The sequence below is a fragment of the Saccostrea echinata genome, unplaced genomic scaffold (assembly GCF_033153115.1).
Source record: "Saccostrea echinata isolate AGI-Se365-2 ecotype Australia unplaced genomic scaffold, CSIRO_AGI_Sech_v1 ptg000001l, whole genome shotgun sequence".
Taxonomy (NCBI): Eukaryota; Metazoa; Mollusca; class Bivalvia; order Ostreida; family Ostreidae; genus Saccostrea; species Saccostrea echinata.
In genome coordinates, this window is record NW_026889750.1 from 4,143,996 (window position 1) to 4,160,452 (window position 16,457).

The following is a 16,457-nucleotide window of genomic DNA, read 5'->3' on the forward strand; positions in this document are numbered from 1 at the left end:
TTCAGACAGCAGAGCAAATTTTACCTTTATTATAATAGCAAATTAAAAAATTATCAGAAAAATTCAAGTAGTCTAAGTTGCATTTAGATTACTATTAGATTTTCATGTGTCTTAGTTTTACATGTATGTTTAGGGGGAATCATTTTATAGAATTGAGAATGAGAATATGAGCTTAATAGTAGTCATCAGTGGGTTACTGTTTAAAAATAATCTTGCAGCTGATGTCTTTCTTGAATAGAATAAAATGAAAGCAATTAAAACATGTAGCATTAAAAAAAACTTGAAAGCCAAAATGTACGATGGCCGATATCAACCATGTCATTCTACAGTTAAATTAAATGTAGAATGTCAGTGCTATGTACAGTTTGCTTTGTCAGGTTACTCATTGCTTGGGTAAAGTGTGTACACCGAAACTGCATCGCTGTCACGACACTCAGATCGCTCGGAAGATGTGAATTGTATACATGTGTTATTAATTGACGGTTTACTCCTATCTACAATTAAAAATCTTCAAAAACATAAAAAGGAATCCCTGTATCTGGAAACAAAGGGAGGGACACAAAGGGTGCGACAAAAAAAAAAAACACATCTTGAGTTCTGTTTTGGTTAACAAAAAGATATATCAACTCTCCCTACATGTTTAATTATATAGATCACTTTCTTTAAATGAATGTAATTAACAAATTTAATTAAAACTAGTCATATACTTGCAGGATAAGGGCGTATTAAGTTTTTAAAACTTGTACACATGCTATGACGGTACATATTGTCGTTTTGTACATATTGTCGCCGGCGACAATTTGTACCCACCATCAATGCTCATATTGTCGTCCATCGGTACATCGCCGACTGAAAAGTTACATATGTACATATTGTCGCTGGCGACATTATGTGCCTCACCCTCACTGTACATATTGTCGCCCCACAGATATTGCTGTTTAAAGATCTCTTTTGTTGTTTTTTGGTAGTTTTGTGAATGTAATTGGTGTGAGAATCACACTGACGTGTCTCGTATGCTATTTCATGCAGCATGATTGTGACGGTACATTTTGTCGTCCTGTTCATATTGACAATGTGTACCTTCCCTCACTGCGCATATTGTCGTCCATCAGTGTTATTGTATATGTTACGTTAATTATTTAATTATGAAATTTTACCTGTGTACTAAGTATATACAAGTTAAACAAACAGAATTTACCGAAGCAAAAAAAAATAATAATAATAAAATTTAAAAAATCAATCCACCAAGCGAGGGGGGGGTGCTACATCTGTCTTTGGTGTTTGAGAAGATTTTTAAAGATTTTCTGTATATATTCCTATGTAGAACATTGATCACCCATTGTGGCCCCACATGACCCCTGGGGTCATGACTTGAACAGAATTGATTCTGTTTTTATTTGTTTGTTTGTTGTTAAAATGTCCCTCTCGAGAATTTTTCATTCATATTGAGAGGTCACCACTTTCCGGTGGAGGGCTGCAAATTTAGACCTATACTTGGTACTCAGGATCATTGAGCAGTGAGGGATCTTTTTTGTGCAGGCACCTCAAAATTGAACGTACGCTATGAAGCTTTCACATAAGTATCATCTCTTCTGACCCAGTAGTTCTTGAAAAGAAGATTTTGGAAGATTTTTTTTTCTAAATATTCTATGAAAAACATAGATCATTTATTGTAGCCACACCTATCCCCCGAGGGGCATGATCTGAAAAAAACTGAATCTACATTTTCAATGAAGCTTTCACAGAAGTTTAAACTTTTCTGACACAGTGGATGTTGAGAAATTTTTTAGAAGTCACTAACTTTTCACTTATTCTTCACTACTTCCCTTGAAAGAGGGCATGGCTCTTCATTTGAACAAACTTGAATCCCTTTTATGCACGAATGCAAGTGTGGCAAGTTTGGTTGAAATTAACCCAGTAGTTCTTGAGAAGAAGGTAAAATTGTGAATAGTTTAGAGACAGACGGACGGTCAGACAAAATGTGATCAGTGAAGCTCACTTGAACTTCCAGTTCAGGTGATCTAAATATGTTATTTTTTGCGTTATTCTTATATCATTTTTAACAATAAATTATATTTATAATATTATATCGGCACATGATCGTATATAAGAATAACGCAAAAAAATAATCGCTAAATAATCATTACTACTGAACAAAAAAACCATACCTGTATTCAATCTCCAAGTATATGTTACAAGAAAGAAAAGATTAGCTGATTTATCAGATATGTCAAGAATTACGGTATCTATGTATGTCATAGTGATGTACATCAATCCTGGACACAATTTTCTGACCAAACAGTTTTCTCCCTACAGTATTGTGAGTAATGCTGTCTGTTTTCCTCCGTGCGTATGTGTGTTTGTCAATCTCTCTTTCTTTTCTCAGGTAAATATTCAGCAAAACAATATATGGACGACAATATATGCCGACCTTGACTGTACATATTGTCGCCGACGACAATATGTGCTTGTGCTTGACTGTACATTTTGTCGTCCATTTTGCAGGAGGAAAAAAAAGCTCGTCTCGGTACATATTGTCGCCGGCGACAATATGTACCAATGGAAGACAATATGTGCAGTGAGGGTAGGTACATATTGTCGCCGACGACAATATGTACAAAACGACAATATGTACCGTCACACACGCCCTTTTTACATATAAATAACAAAAAATGCGTTGAAATTAAATCAGATTTGTAGGATTGATATACATTTGTATACATGTATTTAACCTTAACAAATTTCAAAATTGAGTGATATGACCAAAAAAAAGAAGTTAACTTTATCTATACGTGTATACTGAATTATCGAATCTTTTGGACAACCTGTTTAACATCAATGTTACTGCACGTTTACGAAGCAACTAATTAATTAACAAACATTAATATATTTGAAAGGCACATGACTGTACTCTGCTTTTTAGGGAAAAACATATCCTTAAGAGTTGAAACGTCTCATTAAAATTGAGATTTATATATTCCTGAGAAACAGTCATTCTCAGAAATTACAACAAATGTGAATTCTGGAATTTTTTAACTCAGTCATTATGAAATTAATATCAGTATTTCATTTCAAAGAAGAATTGGGACAATAGCAAACAAATATTCTTCTAAATGAAATTTGTGGAGATAACGAAAAGCATTCGAGCTCAAAAGTCCATTAAACATTACAAAATAGGAACAGCGCAAACACGGACCTCTAAGACATCAGAGGTGGGATCAGGTGCCATGGAGGAGTGAGCATCCCCTGCCGACTGGTCACAACCGCCTTGTGCTCCTTGTCATGATCGGGAAATAACGGAAAAATCCGTCGGCAATTCAGTGTGTAAATAATGGCCTAACAATTGGTATGAAAAAAGTCAGTCAGCATTTGACTTAATGATAGATTGTATTTGCTGACAAGGTCATTGTATCGACCATAGAACTTACGAAATGATGACTTTAAACGAGACTGCTGATATTCTTGTTTCATCAACTTGTTTGTCAATAACTTATCTCGTTTTCGAAATTGTTCATACGTAGAGCATGCTCTGGCGTATCGAATCAACTGAGAGATATAAACTCCGTATGCACATGATAAGGTTATATTGCTGCATAGGTAAGAGAAGTTGACGATTGAATATTATAGGTTTGGCCTCATATATCTTTTATCCTACCAAAGGTTTTCTCTTTCATATTAAAATTTTATTGCCTCCTTGACCATATTTTCAGTCCCTTCTGCTGTTTCCAGATGCAGGGATTTGTTTTTATATTTTTGCAGATAGGGGTAAATCGTCAATTAATAACAAATGTATACAATTCACATCTTCCGAGCGATTTGAGTGCCTTGACAGCGATGAAATTTCGGTGTACACACTTTACCCAAGCAATGAGTAACCTGACAAAGCAAACTGTACATAGCACTGACATTCTACATTTAATTTAACTGTAGAATGACATGGCTGATATCAGCCATCGTAAAAATGTCCTTTGCAAGAATGGAAATACAAATTCTCTATGAGAAAATAAAACTGAGCTCCTGTAACTATGGAAAACAAACTATCGTTCTCATTATTTTTTTTTTTAAATTAAACACATTCTGCCAACTTTATTCTAGCAAAATTTTTTTATGCAAATGGTTAAGTGCTTTATGTACTAAAATTCCAAAAATACTTTATACATATTTGTCTGGTTTTCAATGAAAATCTTTAAAAAATGTTTAGAATTAGAATTTTATTTTAAACCTTTAAGTTTCATGTTTTATGAATAGTAATCAAACGATATATTTACTGTATGCTAAAATATTGTGAATTCACCGCACTGCTTTTTTGATCCAGATATGAATGTGTTTTCTATTTACATTTGTATATATCAAATGATTTAATGTAATGGATTATTTGCAGCAATACTTATTGCAAATTGTATGTGTACATGTTAATATTTTATCATTAACAACTACAGGTATATTTAAAATCAGTCCACGTGACCTTAATCACCTGAGAGTTTGTTTACTACGCGCACAGGATGTACATAAAGCGCGATTATCGACAAAACAAATGTTGAATGATCTACTCTTCCTGAGGTGTCAATGAATTTTTTTTTTCATATTGTCAACTTTATGAAATGAAGAATGTACATATTTCCTGTTGATGTGTCAATGTACTTTTCCATGGTGTGATCTTCATGTAATATGAAGAATGTGCAAATTTACCACTGACTCTCATACTTACGAACATTATGTCGGTACGTGAACGCAATGATGCGTTGAACGTAACAGTTCAAAACGATGGCGGAGCTGCAAGCAATGAAGGACAACCTTTTCTTACTAATAAGGAGAAAAGTAAAGTTAAAACTTACAAAAGACGATGGTACGTTCTTGCTGTGTTTGGTTTAGCCTCCTTTCTACAAGCCGCCGTCTGGAATACGTGGGCAACTATAACCAAGTCAGCAGAGGTGGTATTTGGGTGGGAGGACAGTCAATTTGGAATGTTTGTCAACTGGGGAAATATTGCATACATCATCACTGTTTTCCCAGCCAGCTATTTTATGGACACAAAAGGTATATATATAACATGCATAAATTTTCTTGTCGGAGTGAAAGGAAGTTATGTATTCAGAAAATTGTCGATTGCACTCAATATTTCCTCCGGTGTTTTCATGTTTTAGAAATAGATAGCAATATTATGATAAATGAAACATATAAAGCAGAAAAAATTGTGTGCAACAACTGATAATGGACTTTGTTTGAATAACAGGCAAACGTAAATGATAAAGATTTCTCAATGTTGTAACTATCCAAAGATAATCTATCTCATTCATATATATAAAACCTTACTCATATAAAACTGAACATAACTTAATGAGGTAGTAAAAATAGCTCAAGTTCAATGTTGGACATTAATTTTTCTGCCTATGAAGGCTATTAGAATATATGAATTATGCATAAAATATCAAATTAGCTTTCTTATACTACTTTACTTTTGTTTTACAAAAGGCTTACGGGTTTCTATCCTGATATGTACAGCGTTGATTCTGAATGGTACAGGAGTCAGGTGTATTACACATGAACCTATTTACGCCACGTGGTAGGTATGTTAACAGCTACAACGTAATATAAATTTAAAATGTGTTAACATGGTTTGTGGAGTAAATCTGCACCTTCTAAACACTAATTGTCACTTTATTTTTAATCAAAATATTTACTCGTAGATGATTTGATTGACCCATTCTGTAAAAACAAATCAATAGCAACTCTCCAAACAAACTCTGAATACCCAAATCCCTGTGTTGAGGTATGTAGGAGAATAAGCAAATTTAGTATTAATTTGGACTGCATACCAGCTTTGCTATCTTTTTATTAAAGTTTTCAAACCAATTTGAAAATATTAATATAACTACATGTACAGTAACTGTATAAAACATGAAGAATAACTAGTGCATGTAATTATATAATTTAATCATTTTTATTTTTTATTTCTACATTTTAGGCTCAATTTTTCCCCCTGAATGACAAGAAGAAATCAATTATTTCATAATTTACAGTCATACTGGAAAAACTTTGATATCAATTAAGCTAAATACTCTATTTGTGTAGAAAACAAACTCATTCCTAATATTAAATTGATAACAGATATAGATCAAACGAATTATTTCTTGGTATAACAGGAAATAATTCTTCATATTAGACAAAGGCTTTCTTCGATCGGAAATTTAAGATTGATTCTGTTCAGTATTTTCACATTTTCAGGTTGATGAATTTATGTGCTATTTTGAATGGAATGGCTGGAACTGTACCAGGGGCAGGACCTGCGCAGGTCGCAAACACGTGGTTTCCGCCAAACCAGAGAGCAAGTGCCACAGCTGTAATTTACGTATGCAATTTCTTAGGCTCAGCCATGGCATTTCTCATTGGTAAACATCAGTTTCAGCCTTAAAAATCAAACCAATAATGATATTTTTTTTAAATTAACACGATTGTTGTACCATTTCTTTTTGTTGTGTATTTTTTTTTCTATATTTTAGGACCACAGCTGGTTGATTCACCAAAGTATGAAAGTAAAACTCATTTCCAAAATTATACACCTACTATCATCAGGTATATTCTTTTGATCTGTTACCTGACATATAATTCCAATTAATAGATTTCCTTTCTGATCATATATAAAAAAGTATATGTTCTTTTTGTTTTCAGCTTAGCAGAGAATCTAGATGTAACAACAACAGATAATTTTAGAAACGCATCAAATTCATCTCTAGGTATATAAAAAATGATAAAGACGACAAAAGTTTGTTTTTCATTTAATTCATTATGTATTTTTGTGTGTTTTAAACAAAATTGGATTGAGACAACTTCATATAAAGCATGTCAGTCCGATATTATGCAAATGTGAAAAAAAAAGTAAGATCTATTCTCATTGCAGAATTGGTTAACTTTACACATATGCGTCAAGACATTATGCACTTTATGTATTACGGTAAGTAATTTGAAATATATATAATACAACAGTAAAAAAAACTTTTCTTGAAGATGAAATTAATATTATATCGCACATCAAATCACACCACTCCTTGCATTTTTGTTCTTAATACATAGACTTCCTTTCCTTATATTCGCTGCAACCTTTGCTCTAATATTCCAGCAATCACAGTATTTCACATTCTCAAATCCTGTAGCATTTTCCAAAGTTGCTATTAAAATGTTGACAATGAACATTATTAGAATGTCTTGATTTAGAATTTCTTAAAAGTATTTTTTTTAATGTTGATCAGTCCTGTTAAGATTTTCTACCAATTCTATAAATGTGCTTTACAAACGAAAAACCAAATCAGAGCATTCATTAAGAAAATGAACAAAACTTATTCAATTCTTGATTGTTTGAGTTTTTTTTAACCGTATCGTAGTATAGAAAACACGTCCATAACACACTTTTTGAACCAAATGCATTACATAACTACATGTCTCTTTTTTCGTAATTTAATGCTTGTATACGTGATATATCATCAATAATTGCAAAATTTTTTAAAATATCTTGACGATATATAATATACATGTATATGTAGTTTTAAAAAAAAACGAAACATAGTTTAAAACATCTCCACTTCAACTTTCAAAACACCATTTGACCAACATTTCCAATAAAGAACTGCACTCTGATCAAAACTTTTTTCTAAACTAATATCAAAATAATCTCCAAACCTTGGGTATAGAAATAGTTAATAAATATTTTAGAAGATTTTGGTTTTAAAGAATAATGTTTTCCCTTTTAGAATTTGCTGTGGCGGGACTTTTATTTTTAGGAAGTCTTTTAATGCCATCAAAACCTCCCACTCCACCAAGTGTGTCAGCTTCAACACAGCGTGTTGAGTATAGGAAGGCTTTATTGAACATTGTTCGGTAAGAGATCAAAATTTAATGAGTTTAGTATACTTTTGTAAACAATTTATATAAACATTTTTGAAAAAATAGTTATGCTGATAGACAAAGGTGCGAACAAGAGCAAAATTGTTCTAGTTTTTGTATTCATTATTGATATTCTACATTGTAGTACTACATTTCTTCATTTTTTCACAATACACTGCTCCAATGCGACAAGGCATGCTATGAGTTAAGTTTTTAGAGACCAATTTTGGAATTAAGTATTAATGCATCTCGACTCCTTTCCTTTTTTTAAAGTCGCTGGCATATTTTGACCAATGTTCTTCTTTAATCGACCTCAAAGATTTCAAACTTTGTTTTTATCAAGGGAGTGTTTTGAGTAATGTGAATTAAACTATTATTTTCAAAAATCGTTCAAATGAACTCAAAAATAAACTTGACACTCTTCGTTATATTTATTTTTCAACAGAAAGAGAGTTCGAAAGATGTTACTACCATGTGTGTTTGTTTCAGAACATGAGAGAGTCTCTTAAACACAATGCATTTTCTACTCCTATGCACCGGGGAAACAGTCCTGGTTAAAATCCACATGAAAAAATTCTAAAAAAGTCGAATAAAGAAGACCCTTGCTCAAAACAAGTCAACAACTAAAATAGACATGTGATGAACACTCCAGTGTGAATGGAATCTAATTCAAGAAACGTTCCCAGAAAACTTTATTTATAGCAATCAGAGTGGTATTTAGGCTTTTCTCCATGCCAAAGGAGACTAACATCCTGCTACAAATTAAAATATCATTAAAGTTTACAAAAACTACGGTAAAGTAACAAAATTCATCTTATACTGTGTTTGCATCTTTTTGTAGCAGCAAAACATTTCTTTAAAAAGAGGGGTTTTTTTTATTTTCACAAAAGTGTGTTAGATTTTTTTGTTTGTTTATTTGTTGTTTAACGTCCCTCTGGATAAATTTTCACTCATATAGAGACGCCACCACTTGCCGGTGGAGGGCTGCAAATTGGGACCTATACTCGGCACTCAGGGCCATTGAGCAGTGAGGGATCTTTTTCGTGAAAGCACCTACTGTGACATGGGATCTCAGTTTAAACGGTCTCATCCGAAGGATCGGTCTCCGCGTCCCGCACTGGGATTCGAACCCGCGGAGTAAGGATTAGCTCCTTACACCGCGACTCTAGAGAAGACGCTGTAACCACTGCGCCACGAGGGCGACGTATGTTAGGCTTAATAAAACGTTTTTGTAGTGTATGAGGATTTTTTTTAGAACCAAATACCATATTCCTTAGTCTAGCTACCCCTGTTTAAACAAATACATGTATGATAATTCTCATTATCTAAGTTAGACTTTGATTTAAAGCTAAATGTCACAATCTCTGTGTGTTGTTATTTCTGCTATTCTTCTGTCTGTATGTCTTTCTTTATCTTGACAGTTGCCGGAGAGTTATATCGAAAAGTTGAGATGTTATGAGATGTTATGCTACAATCATGGCAAACATTATATCTCTTCTAAAAAATAGCAATTCAATGCAATTTTTAGATGAATGCAACAAAATTTCGGAAGGCACACTGATCAAGAAAAAATTGATTTCCTAAAAATTCAATCAACTTTATATATTGATTGCAAGATTTCAATAATGTTTAAATTGGATGAAACAAGACGGCCAATTATATTGGTTTTTCAGGTTTAATCATCTAAAAATGCATCCTGCAAACAACGCATGTCGTTTTTGAAATATTGTAGTGTTCATATATTCATATAATTTATCAAAAAAAAAAAATATAGATGTAAGACAAATGTAATCATTTCTTTTATCTGGTAAGGAGCAAATCAATGTGGTGTATAGGACTGGTCTATGGTATACCAGTATATGGAGCCTGGGGATCGGTCCTTGGTGTTATTCTGAAACCTGTAGGAATTGGACAGGTAAGAATAACCATAAATTGTGCGGCATCAGATAACTTTTTTCGAAAAAAAATCAATTTCACCAGAGAAAGTGTCCTTATTGTTCAACATGGTTGGCCGGGAAATACCAGTATTTCCCTTCCTGGTAAATACAACAATACTCGTTTATAAAGAACTCGCTAATAAGGAAATTTCGATTAAAAGAAATTTTTACAAATCCCGTAGAAGACTTTTACTGTGTTTAACTGTGTTGCATAAACGAATATAGAGCATCTCGGTTTTTAGGAAGCAAAATTTGAGGTCCACGTGACTTCCTTAAAATCGTTTTACTGTACTACAAATTTTCTATGATCTGAAGAATATTGGGAAATACTGAGAATTATAAGTTAAGGTTTCTTTATTTCTTCAATGTTATATCAAATTCTTGAATAAAATATAGAAAGTAAACATGAAAACATAAAATGTATAGCATTGAACATGTCTTAAGGAGTCCAGGTCCCCTACCCATAATCATTCTGCAGCAGAGTATGTTTCCATGGCTGTATGTTAAGAACAAAATTCAAGTTTTCTAACTGGAGTTTGTTTTTAGCTTTGTAAAATTAAGAAGTTTATCAATTATAAACACAAGAACAAAATAAACTTGTTTTAATCCTTCTAAGACCGTGGTTATTACAGTCAAACATGTTTTTTTTAAACAAATTGGCTCTTAATTGACAGTTTTTGTTCCTGTTTTGAGAGATAATTACTTGGAGAAGAGCTGAAGGGCCTCTTCGTATATGTGACATTTACACCACACTCTAAATTTAACAAATTTCTCAGATCCTTCTTCAGTTAAAGTTTATGGAACTTTACACAGATACACTAACTGTTAAAATGTTATGGCCAAGGTTAAAGTTTTTCAAGTTCAAGGTCAAAAGGTAAAAGTTTTTGATATCCAAGGGAAGGTCTTTTCACAAGGCATACACATGTGAAGTATGAGAGCCATAGCAATAACTGTTTAAAAGTTATGGCCAAGGTTAAAGTTTTTCAAAAGTAGGTCAAACTCCAAGGTTAAAGAGTCAAAGTTGTTGGTATACGAAGAAAGGCCTTATCACAAGAAATACACATGTAAAGTTTGAAAGCCCAAGCACCAATTTTTCAAAAAGTAATGGCCAAGGTTAAGGTCTCATAAAATTTTGCAAAAGTGGGTCAAACTCCAAGGTCAAGGTCAAAAGGTCAAATATGATGGTACCGAAAGAAAGGTCTTGTCACAAGGAATACACATGTGAAATATGAAAGCCATAGCTCAAACCAATCAAAAGAAAAGTTGTTGGCAAGGTTAAAGTTTTTGCGAACAAACAGACAGTCAAACAGACAGGCAGACTGACAGACAGATGAACGGACAGGGCAAAAACGATATGCCTGCGAATCTTCGATTACTGGGGCATAAAAAACTAGACAGTTAATCCTTAATGCATTACAAGATAGCCAAGGATTTTTAACTAGGGACGGTGATTAGATATTAATGAAATATATAAGTATAGATGTAGCTCTTCCTTATTTCCTAATATTTAACAAGAAATATCCGTATTTCCAACAGTCCTGGGAAATATGAATACTCCTGATTTTTTTGCCAACCCTGCTACAATTTAAGAATTATTATTTTAAATGAAATATTGTTCGAATATTTTAATTTTGTATGAATGCCGATTCTGTTAAAGTTGATGACTTACTATAGATTCATTTTTATCCTTTTTAATCTGTCCTATTTTTTGGTTTAGACAGAGGTTGGATGGATTGGTTTTTACTCAATGATAGCAGGTTGTGTTGCAGGTCTAGCAGTTGGAAGGTAATCCATGAATTCCCTATGATTTTTACTTACCCATTTTTTTAAATACTCATGGATAGTGTGGCTAACGGAATAGCCAATAAGTTATATTGAAATGCAATACTGTTTATAGTGCAAAATTTCTTATGGAACTTTTAGATTGTCAAAAATGCAACCTTCACAAAATGATTTTTTAATTTTAGATTTTCTGATATGTTCATGAAGCATATGAAACTTATTAGTATGGTAATGTTGGCTGCGGCTGGATTATCATTTTTATGGTTCACACTTTTGAGAGTCAAGATTATACCGTTTTCCACAGGTAGGTTATATGACTGAATATTCTATTTCTAGATACATGTACATGTATGCTACTACACTTATGAGCACCTTTGAGCCGATAAGAAGAAAATATGATGCATTAAGATATGGGGACCCTCCATCTTATTTTCTAGATAACACAAAAGACTACTGTAGATCACTAAATTTTCGCGACACTTTATTTTCGCGAGATAGTCATTGACTCTATTAGCGAGACAGAATATTCACGAATTTTGGTTATTGCTCTATATAATCTTTAGGAATACTAATATACATGAAAATGAAATTTTCGCGAGCACATTGTGTCGCGTAATTACGCCAAAATAAAGTCCTCGGGAATAAAAAGTGATTTACAGTATTTGTTGATATAATAAAGACAAATTTCTGTCTCTATGGTAGTAAGTTTTCTATAATCTCTTGAAAACTGCTTATGTGTACATATAGTACAGAAAAATTATAATTTACAAAATACAATGTACATGTATATCATAAATTGATAAAGATAATTAGCCTAATTTCTTTAGATAGTGTCAAATGTAGGGGATTTGCGATTATTTTTTTAAAAGAGGACAAAGGCTTGTTCAATTTTAAATATTGAATTTATGGAGAGTAAGCTTGCTAATAAATATCACGTATTTTCTTTCAAAACCAAAAAATAAACATAAAAAACAAACGAAGCAAACAAAAATGAAAAGATATAGTATTTCTTAATATACAATAAAATAAAGTAAACTGAGAAGTATTGATAAATAAGTGGTATTCCTTTACATTAATACATTTGTATTTCATTTTATTACTTTTATAGATTCTATTTTAATATTTGCTGAATTTAAAACAAGCTTGTTGTAAATGAATACAAAATCAAATGTGAAAATTGCTAAACTCAAGAGCACAAATAGATGGGATAATATTTAACCTTAATAAGCTACAATAGGAAAATTGCCAGTAATACTTTATTAGTACAAATATCATTTCTGCTTGAACTTTCAGTAAGGCGTGACACCTAGATTCTCATTGGTTAAGAAATTAATAACATTAGCAACTTAAGATTGTTGGTAACAAACAAAGATGACATAAGCCACATCTCTTTACTGTAAGAAACGATGTAATTGGTTCCCTGCGTCACTCGTTGACGTCTGAACCATATTTATTCCATGTGTATTTCACCCGTGAATGAAAAGCTTTGTAAATTTCAGTATTGATGAGCTAATCTGGCAACCAATGAGAATCTAGGTCACTATTTGAGAGACGCTAATTATGTATAGTCGAGAATATCACGCCTTACTGAAAGTTCAAGCAGAAATGATATTTATACTAAATATAAATTACTACCTTTTAAAGCAATATGAGCTGCATTTTTGAGGATTTTATTTTGCCGTTGAATTGTGTTATTATGATAAATTTGTATGTAATTTAAACCTTTTTGATCAATGAGACAGAAATAAAGTATCAAATTGTTTCAGAATAAAGGATTCTGTACAATCAAATAAACAGTATTATATAAGAAATATTGTACAGGACGACAATAATGGAATTTTGCTTCATTCAAAGCTTATAAATAGTTTTTCTATCACAAATATGAACAAGAAGTTTATAAACGTTCTTTTTTCTATCATTGAAACAGTTAATTACAATTTTGCAACAAAAATTTCTGACATCAAAGTTGCAGCTCATATTGCTTTAAACATATGCCTAATGTAAATTTTATTACTTGTAAACAGATCTGACAATGAAATTTGACGTGTTTGTTATTTTATTTTATTAATTGATGAATTAATAGATGAAAGTATATTTGAATTTCAGAGCAAGTTTATGTCTCAATCATTTTTGGAGGGATGTTTTTTAATGGATTCACCCCTCTGTTGTATGAACTTGGCGCAGAGGCAGCTTTCCCCGTGTCAGAAGGGGTAGCGTGCGGATTTCTGACGTGTCTCTCCAGCGCAATTGGAATTCTATATTTATTATTACTTCAAATACCAGATATAGGTAGGTGTCAGAAACAAATAATGAAAACAAGTTTTTTTAATCCAAATGTATGAATAGACATTTACTTAAATGACAGATCTGTTGTTTAGTTTTAATCATTTTTCCTCCAGAATTTTTTTTTTTTTTTTTTGCTGTTTCTTTGAAAAGAAGTTAAAATTTTTCTTCAAAAAGATATGCCAAAAAATTTCAATACTTTATTTCTGAATATTTCTTTGTTTTCTAGGCACAGCCTGGATGAACTGGACATTGGTAGGCAGTATCGGTGTATCTTTGACTTTTCTGTTCATATTTCCAGAGCGGTACACTAGAACTGATATAGATTTGAATGTAAACAAAACGGAGACTGGTCACCCAGAAACAACGACTGTAGTCAAGCAGAATTTATACAAGAATTCATGATAAAAAAATATCATAATGCCTCCATTTTTATCTTTAAAAAAAAACTAGTTGATTCTGAATTCTGATTTCGAGGATCTGGAATTGATATGTATCGAAGATGAATAATTATATTTATGAACAAATTATGGGTCTAGAACAAAATCTCTGATCTAATTTATCGGTATATTTCTCAGTGTCACATACTTACACTTCATAGGAATGCATAGCCAAAGAGAAAGAAGAGATTTAAAACTACCTTTGAAACTGGAGAAAATAAATGAGTAACGTTTTCCTTTACGGAGATTAAAATCCACATGTGGTTCAAATGGATATATTCATATCATCATTTTCCCTGGTACAATGTGATGGTTTGGACCATAGATATTGGTCTGGGTAGCTCAGTTGGTAGAACACCTGACTAGTGGTGTAGGGACCAGGGTTTTCCCGGTCCAGTCATATGTTTCCTCCTTTCCTGTTACATAATTTTTAGTGCCGTGACCAGTATCTCTGAAGAAAAACGAAATAAGTAACTAAATGCAGATTTTAATAGTATAATAAGACCTATATCAGCCCCAAAAGTTGATAGTTTAAGTTCTAGTTAAGGTGCTAGACGTAAACTTATGTCAAGAGTCGATCTTCCCTCTTTGTCCCCTCCTTTGAGTGAGATTATACTGAGTTCATAGATTTCAGATTTAAGACAAGTGCTGCAAGACCTCACTTAAGACTTTAAAAGATGTCAGCGTGAGTTGAAGACTCTTAAACAAAGCAGTCATGGGTCATTTGCAGAAGATAATGATAGAGACATGAAAGAAACTCAGAATGATTTAGCGAAAGAGACAGTGACTCCATAACATAGAGTGAAAGAACAAGAGAATTTGAGTACCTCACCTGCACAAATAAATTTTGCACAGAGTGAGTGAGAATCTGAGTAAGTCACATACAAACATGTCTGCACTGCCCAGTACCGCTGTAAATCTCAGTAGACCTAAGCGTTATAAGAAGAAAAACAGACAAGTTTGATGGAAAAAATGTAGCCTGGGAAGATTACCCAGTTCAGGTGTCTGACTGGAACAATTGGTTTTATGAAGAGAAATCCACTTACCTGGGTTGGTCATTTATAACTAGAGGTTGTTTACAACTTTAAGCCAAGTTTGCTATTTTATTTTTATATTTAATATTTTATTTACTAAAGAGTTCCACTTACGGTTACAACAATATAGGCCTACATGTATAAAAGATGGGTATTTGAAAAGGCCTGGATATTGTTTGATAACATGTTTTAAAAGCATTTAACGGAACATCAAGAAATATATACCTGTATGATGATGTCAAAATAGTATTTTCGTGACGTGATAACTCCAATGTACATGTTCGGTATACTTACCGTAGAAAGTGAATAACATTGATTGAAAGTAAACATCTGCACATATTTTGAACACACATTACCAGAGATTAATAAGAGCTTGAATAAAGCTATACTTAAACTTGACTCCATCATACTTGCTTTGAAGGAGAAAGATTAATATTATTGATTCTGCATGTTATATAAAGATTTCATTGACAGCACGAAGCACAAGCATAAACATATTATTAAGAACACATTGCTGTAACAAATAAAAGCTAACATCACATATGGTGTAGCATTTAAGGAATCACTGTCTAGTTAGTAGAGTATGCCAGGGCATCAACGATAGTTGGAAACGTGGGATAATTTGCATAACGGGCATACTCTACTAACTAGACAGTAATTCCTTATATTTCCATTTCATTGTGAAATAAAATTGTAAGTTTAGATTTTAAAAATGTAGTCTAATAGATTTAAATTACACGAGGCCTCACATGTCAATTTCAATAGTCCCCGCCCATTGACGTCAAACATAAAGACAGCCGCACGAGAATTACATGCATATTAGGCCTCCTTAGAGTCAGACACAAAGACAGCCGCGCGAGAATTACATGCATATTAGGCCTTCTTAGCTCCTGACCTTTCGCTTGGCGAAATTTGCAATCCAGTAGAATGATCAATTCTCCTAACTTTCAAAGAGTTATCACAGAGAAAACAAAAAGAAATGGAAACATATTGCTATATACCTGTACCTGAATTGGTTTTTACCCAGTGATAGCAGGATGAGTTGCCGGTCCAGCATTGGAAGCTAGCACGAATTTGTCGATTTTGTGCAGTTGAATTCTAAC

At 32.7% G+C, this 16,457-nt stretch overlaps 2 protein-coding genes across 2 annotated transcripts in view; one reads left to right on the forward strand and one right to left on the reverse strand.

Annotated features, from left to right (window-relative positions):
* LOC133183620 (thioredoxin-like protein 4A) overlaps positions 1-16,457 on the reverse strand; it is a 137,697-nt gene that overhangs the window by 117,191 nt on the left and 4,049 nt on the right. The gene's annotated exons all lie outside the window — the stretch shown is intronic.
* On the forward strand, positions 4,571-14,305 carry LOC133183586 (solute carrier family 49 member 4 homolog). Its single transcript, XM_061318529.1, has 12 exons — positions 4,571-5,037; positions 5,473-5,563; positions 6,226-6,389; positions 6,501-6,573; positions 6,670-6,734; positions 6,899-6,952; positions 7,746-7,872; positions 9,691-9,793; positions 11,533-11,600; positions 11,783-11,901; positions 13,704-13,886; positions 14,110-14,305. The coding sequence occupies exons 1-12, from the start codon at positions 4,716-4,718 to the stop codon at positions 14,283-14,285; spliced, it is 1,545 nt and encodes a 514-aa protein (XP_061174513.1). The 5' UTR covers positions 4,571-4,715; the 3' UTR covers positions 14,286-14,305.